The sequence below is a fragment of the Salvelinus namaycush genome, chromosome 9 (genome assembly GCF_016432855.1).
Source record: "Salvelinus namaycush isolate Seneca chromosome 9, SaNama_1.0, whole genome shotgun sequence".
NCBI classification, from domain to species: domain Eukaryota; kingdom Metazoa; phylum Chordata; class Actinopteri; order Salmoniformes; family Salmonidae; genus Salvelinus; species Salvelinus namaycush.
The window spans coordinates 22,303,906-22,309,905 of record NC_052315.1 but is presented as its reverse complement, the minus strand read 5'-3'; the positions used below and the strand labels follow the sequence as shown (position 1 = coordinate 22,309,905).

The 6,000-nt window shown below is 39.9% G+C and overlaps 1 protein-coding gene across 1 annotated transcript in view; it reads left to right on the top strand.

The window, feature by feature from the left end:
• The first annotated feature begins 3,700 nt into the window (after positions 1 to 3,700).
• The window catches only part of LOC120053195 (large neutral amino acids transporter small subunit 1-like), a 33,699-nt gene continuing 31,399 nt past the window's right edge, over positions 3,701 to 6,000 (top strand). Inside the window, exon 1 of the mRNA XM_039000354.1 lies at positions 3,701 to 4,413. Coding sequence (XP_038856282.1) covers positions 3,852 to 4,413 — 562 coding nt within the window. The 5' untranslated portion in view covers positions 3,701 to 3,851. The remainder of the gene's footprint in view (positions 4,414 to 6,000) is intronic.

The window sequence follows — 6,000 nt, the reverse complement described above, 5'->3', positions numbered from 1 at the left end:
TGATCTTTCTTTTGCTAGAAAAAATATTATCTTATGTGTTTATTTGTACACTTGGGACTTTTGAGTTCAATACCATTAATAAATAGACTAGGTTCTATTCAATGTGTATCTTGAAAACACATATGACTTTTCATTATCTGGGAAATACCTGAGGACATAGCATTAACCACAGAGCGATATTCTTTGTATGTAACAGGAAAGGCTTTGACTCTTAAAAAGACCTTGTAACTTAACATTTGGCCACCACTATCAAACATGTCACCTACAAAGATGATATTTTAAAAATAAATATGAAAAAGTAATTGAAAAATAATTTCCATGCCATAAAGGCTTGCTGATTACATTTTGATAACATTAGTGGCAGTTTGGTTATGTTGTAATTACAAGACAACCAAATTGTGAACCCCCAATTTTCTTACAAATATAATGAGGAATAATGAACCTGTCACGTTCCTGACCTTATTTCCCTTGTTTTGTCTTTATTTAGTATGGTCAGGGCGTGAGTTGGGGTGGGCAGTCTATGTTATTTGTTTCTATGTTTAGGTTTGTTCGTTTGGCCTAATATGGTTCTCAATCAGAGGCAGGTGTTTGTCATTGTCTCTGATTGGGAACCATATTAAGGTAGGCTGTTTTCAATGTTTGTTTGTGGGTGATTGTTGCCGTGTCTGTGTTTGTTCGCCACACGGTACTGTTTTCGTTTGTTATTTTGTCAAGTGTTTTTCGTCTTCGTTGCTATAATTAAAATATGTATTCAAACCACGCTGCGCTTTGGTCCGATCCTTGCTCCTCCTCAGACGAGGAGAAAGACGAGCGTTACAGAACCATAAAGATTCTGGAGATTCTATGCATTTTTCAAACACTTAATCTTAAAGATATTATTCATATCGACAAAATCACATAACTCCAAACCTTTTTTTCCCCTAGTTGCCCTAATAATTCCCCTAATAAAATAATATCTGCATTGCTACGTCTACTGTAAATTAAAATTGCTTTCCTTTTTATGCTGACACGTATTCCTCTAACATTGAGTGAAGTTACTTTCAAAGAACTGAATTTGGAAGTCTGTCATAGATTAACAAAATATGATTGAACTAGATGTCTGTACAACAAATTAAGGATTGTAACTGAGATAATCTGAGAGTAAAGGCACTTGCGAGAATAGAAAAAACCTCTGAAAAAAACGAGGTACCACATATAGACCAAAAATTAACCATGTAACAAAATGGTCATTATCAATGTGAATCTTGCCTGTCTGCGCCTGCTAGGTCATCCTGGGTTGGTTGGATCTATTGCTGAGGTCGTCAAATTATCACGTTCTTCCCAACGATTATAGGCGTATCCAGCCCTTTTCCCTTCCTTACGTGCCTTATCGACCAGTGGCCATAGTTTGTACCTTAGCTGCCTCAAGATGGAAGATCCTTTCACACAAAGCTTTCTCTTTCAGGATTTCTGCGTCACGGAATGCTCTCCACATCTTGTTTCTGAATGTGCGCATGGTGAATTGCATGATAACTGGCAGGGTTGTCTTGTCGTTTCGGGGGTATCCGACTCTGTGCACAGTGTCCACCAGGAATCCAAGTTTTTCCCTGTCTTTGGAGCGATTTTGGCCAAAACATTGAAAACCTCTTTCCTCACATCTTCATTGCGGGTCTCAGGAAGGCTGTATAGAGCCGTAAATTCCACCTCCTACTGTACCTTTCAGCCTCCTCACTTCTTTCTTGCAACTCTGTAACACGGCTTGTAATTTTCTTCACATTATCCTAATTTATGTTAACTTTAATTTCCACCCCTTTCAGCTCATCACATATGTTGGTAATAGCCTCTGTTCTTTGATATCTTTTGTTTGAGGGCTGTAAAATGGGTCAACAGCGCCGTGACCGCTTTCAGGATGTCAGCATTTGAAACGGTATCCTTCATAATCTCGCCCTTCTCCCTAGTGCAGCGCACTTTCTTTGGGTTAGGACTCTTGATAGGTGTGTCAGTTAAAGGAGTACAAAGTCCTTCAAAAGCAGCTTTTCTGACCTTACTAGAATCCCTCTTTGGCATCATCACTCGCAAAGCTAACGTTAACTAAACAAATAGCTAGCTAAAAAAATAGTTAGTTTTTTATAGTACAGGCAGTAATTTAGATATCTAGCTACTTGGCTAACCAGACTGGCTAGCCAACAGATGCACAGAGAAAGTTTGCTTTTGGGTCTCAACCAGCGCTTAAATCTTAGTGATTTTGGTTCAAAAGTCACATTGTTAAATTCCTTTCATAATGTAAATATGTTTGTGGTTCAATAAATCAATGAAACATGTGGTACTCCATAACTGTCTCAGAGTTCACAGGGATGCTGCTGCTCTCGTCGCCATCTTGTGCGACTTCCTCCTTCTAGAGCTTCAACTTTCCGACCTGTAGATCACTGAAATCATGATTTGACATCGTATTTTTCTGAGTTCCCATTTGTCTTGAAAGCACCCTCAAAACGCATGGTACCCTTCACCAGCTCATATCTGTGTGAAGCTGGATTCAGTGCTCTCAGCTGCATTAACACCAGATATCAATCCAGGTTGGATGTGACAGCAGAGATGAGTTGAACACTGTTGACCACGCCCCTTGACTTTGAGAATCTCCGAGGCGACATACATCAATCACACCCATCTCATTAGTGGTGGTGAGAAAAGATACATTAATTCAGACTAATTTGCAATTGACTGTTAGAGCCCCACATTAACATTATGTTTGAATACTGTTTGAATGTGTTTCAATTGACTGTCATAGCCCAAATAAAAAAGTTCACATTGGCTGTTAATTATCTTTTTAAATTCCACATGGTTGGGGTTGAGACCATTTTCAGATATCAAAATAGGGTCTTGGGACAAAAAAGTTTGCGAACCCCTGCTATAAGCTTAGCAGGTACTTCTATGCACACAACGCGCGAGTTCACACAACATTAGGCCTACCTGACTGAGAGCCAGAAAAATAAAAACATGTACAGATGTTATCGCAGGTACAGCGAAATGCTTGTGTTTCTGGCTCCAACAGTGCAGTAATAATAGCCTACCGAGCAATACAAAAAAAAATATAATCCAAAAAGTTAAAATAAATAGGCTATCATGCACACATGAAGCACTCCAAACCAAAGACAACTAAGAAATGGACAGAAAACTGGTAAATATAATTAAATAAACCTTATCTCCTTTCACACAAGTGTAGCACAGTTTGTGAGCTATCCAAATAACGTGTCCACTTAAAGAAATAAAGCCGTAGGCTAAATGAATGTAATAATATGAACTATGAGAAATGACTGGAAATGGCAAAGATTAACGGGATATTGGTTAAACATTAATAAACAAAGGACAAACAATTCACACCATGGAACAATTAATTCGCACGGATTGGCGGGAGATAGTGAGCGCATTTGTGGAGAAAGAGGCACGTACTGTTTCTTCGCCACAATGCCCTTTCTAGTATTACAATTCACTAATGCCTTGAGGGTACCAATAAAACCAGTTCAGCTAGTCTGGCAGTTTGGCCCTGTCTGAGACATCCTTTGAGGCCAAAGCATCACTAGAGGGCGCAAAAACTTTGGTCTCGCATTGTGCAGTATGTGGGGTGGATTTGTGACGCTGTCATGAAAGGAGAAAAGGAAGAGGCTGTCCTAGACAGACCATGAAGCTTTATACTAAAATCCTTTATACACAGAGTTCCGTTGACACAGCACAGAGCACGTGTTTCTGTGTCAGCATCGTGTCTTTGCGCTTCAGGAGCGACAGACAGGATCATAAACATTACATCGGAGAAGAAAAAAAAAACAAGGAGAGACACAGACACCAAGCAAAAAGCCGTGTCCCCACAGGAGCGAGCAATGTCAAGTTTAAAGAAAAGATATTCGAATTCGTCAGCCGAACGGGATGTGGAAGACAAGGAGGTTACGGAGAAGATGCTCTCTCCAGTCGGAGGAGAGAATGGAAACTCAAGCCGGATGGGAAGCCCGGATAAGGTACCCGGGGAAGAGAAGGTTGTCCTAGAAAGAACCATTACCCTGGTGAATGGCGTAGCTATCATAGTGGGTACCATCATCGGCTCGGGTATCTTTGTGACCCCGACTGGAGTGGTGAAGGAAGCCGGGTCCGTCGGACTGTCCCTTGTCGTTTGGGCAGTGTGTGGCGTGTTTTCAACCATAGGTGCACTGTGTTATGCTGAGCTGGGCACCACTATTTCCAAATCAGGTGGAGACTATGCTTACATCCTTGAAGTGTATGGTTCCCTGCCGGCTTTCCTGAAACTGTGGATCGAGTTGCTCATCATCCGCCCGTCATCGCAGTACATTGTCGCGTACGTCTTCGCTACCTACCTTCTCAAGCCAATCTTCCCTGACTGCCCTGTACCCGAGAATGGAGCGAAGCTGATCGCCTGTCTTTGCATCTGTAAGTTACTATTCGCAAACTCAGTGCTACTATATCAGGTGGTTGATACACACGTTGCATCTTCCTTTACGCATGGCGCCACGTCAGGATTTCGTAGTATGCAAATGTATCTTCCAACAGACACTGTTTTATAAAAGTATTTTTAATGAAACTTAATTTTGTAATTTCCTGGACTATGTTGATATATGGTGCCAAAATCTTGAAAACAGGTAGCCTAGGCCTACTCACTGCGACACTGTTCTATTGGCAGTGCGCACGCCACTCACCCAAACGGAAACTCTGTAGGCTAGGTCTACTGTAGTTGAATGGAACTGTTGAAAAAATAGCGCGTTATTTCATCATCTTTGGTTGGTAGAGGTCGGCGTTTTGGCAGCTTTACCCAGGCGCCATATGGTCTGATCACACTCACATGGACATTTTATTTCTCTCCAGATAATTAAAATTAAAATAAGGAAAATAATGTAAATACAATACAAATATAAAACATCATCTACAATAAATGATTGTTTCCCCATAATATGCAAATAACATTAATTCAGTTACACATCTTGCGCACATTATTCTCATGGACCCTTATTGCGCGGGGTATAAACGACAGTAATTATAAAATAAAAGAAAGGCGTGTGATGTGACTCACTATGTTCAATATCAGTATGATGAAGGGATGTATTAAGTTTTGACACTATACTTTATCACTTTGTTGATATCATATGCTCTGGTATACAAATAAACAATCTTGTATTCTCCAACGAACCAATTTGGACAGCTTATAGGCCTACACATTCAGTAAGAGTTGTTCTATAAATGTTTTTGTGAGTCAGGTGGCACTGTGAAGTTCAACACGTAGATGATCCAGCCTGAACTGTATGATGTTGTAGTTTCCAACAGGCCAATATTCTACATAGTTTAGCGCATAAAACGCATTTGTAGTCTGTGTTTATTTTATGCCTGCTACGGAAGAGGCAGAATAATGCACGATCGTGAGGGGATATAGAGAGCAGCTGTTGCTTCGCGAGGTACAGTATCTCTACCTGAAAAAACATCATCTAAGTGATTAATAGTTGTCATTCAGCAGTCATAAAAGCATGCCTTATTTACTTTGGAGTACTACAAAATAGTGATTTTTGTCAAAGTGCATATGCAGCAGCTCTATAGGGATGAGATGACTTGGAATGAAATAAGAAAGTCATCAAATAAAACAAATGTAATACACACAACAACTGAAATATTTGATTAAAGTAAAGTAATGTGAATAATGATGGTTAATAAGTGATAAGCAGCGGTGAGCAGTCACTACCATCATGGGACTTTGTTTTATTGTTGCATTCTGTGTTACAGCATTCAACCCATATAATAGAAACCGAAATGGATAACCTTTTTTTATAATCGAACCAAAACCGAACAGACCTTAAAAAGCACTTATCGCTCAGCACTACTGTTGTGCAGTGTTGGATAGTAGTTAGTCAGTTGGGATTATGGGTGGATTAGTTTGAGCTCTGCATTAATTAGCCAACAAATCAAAAACATTCTCACATTGTGGAGATTGCTAGTTATCTCAAGCAGACTTTTCTTTCTGTGCTCCAATTC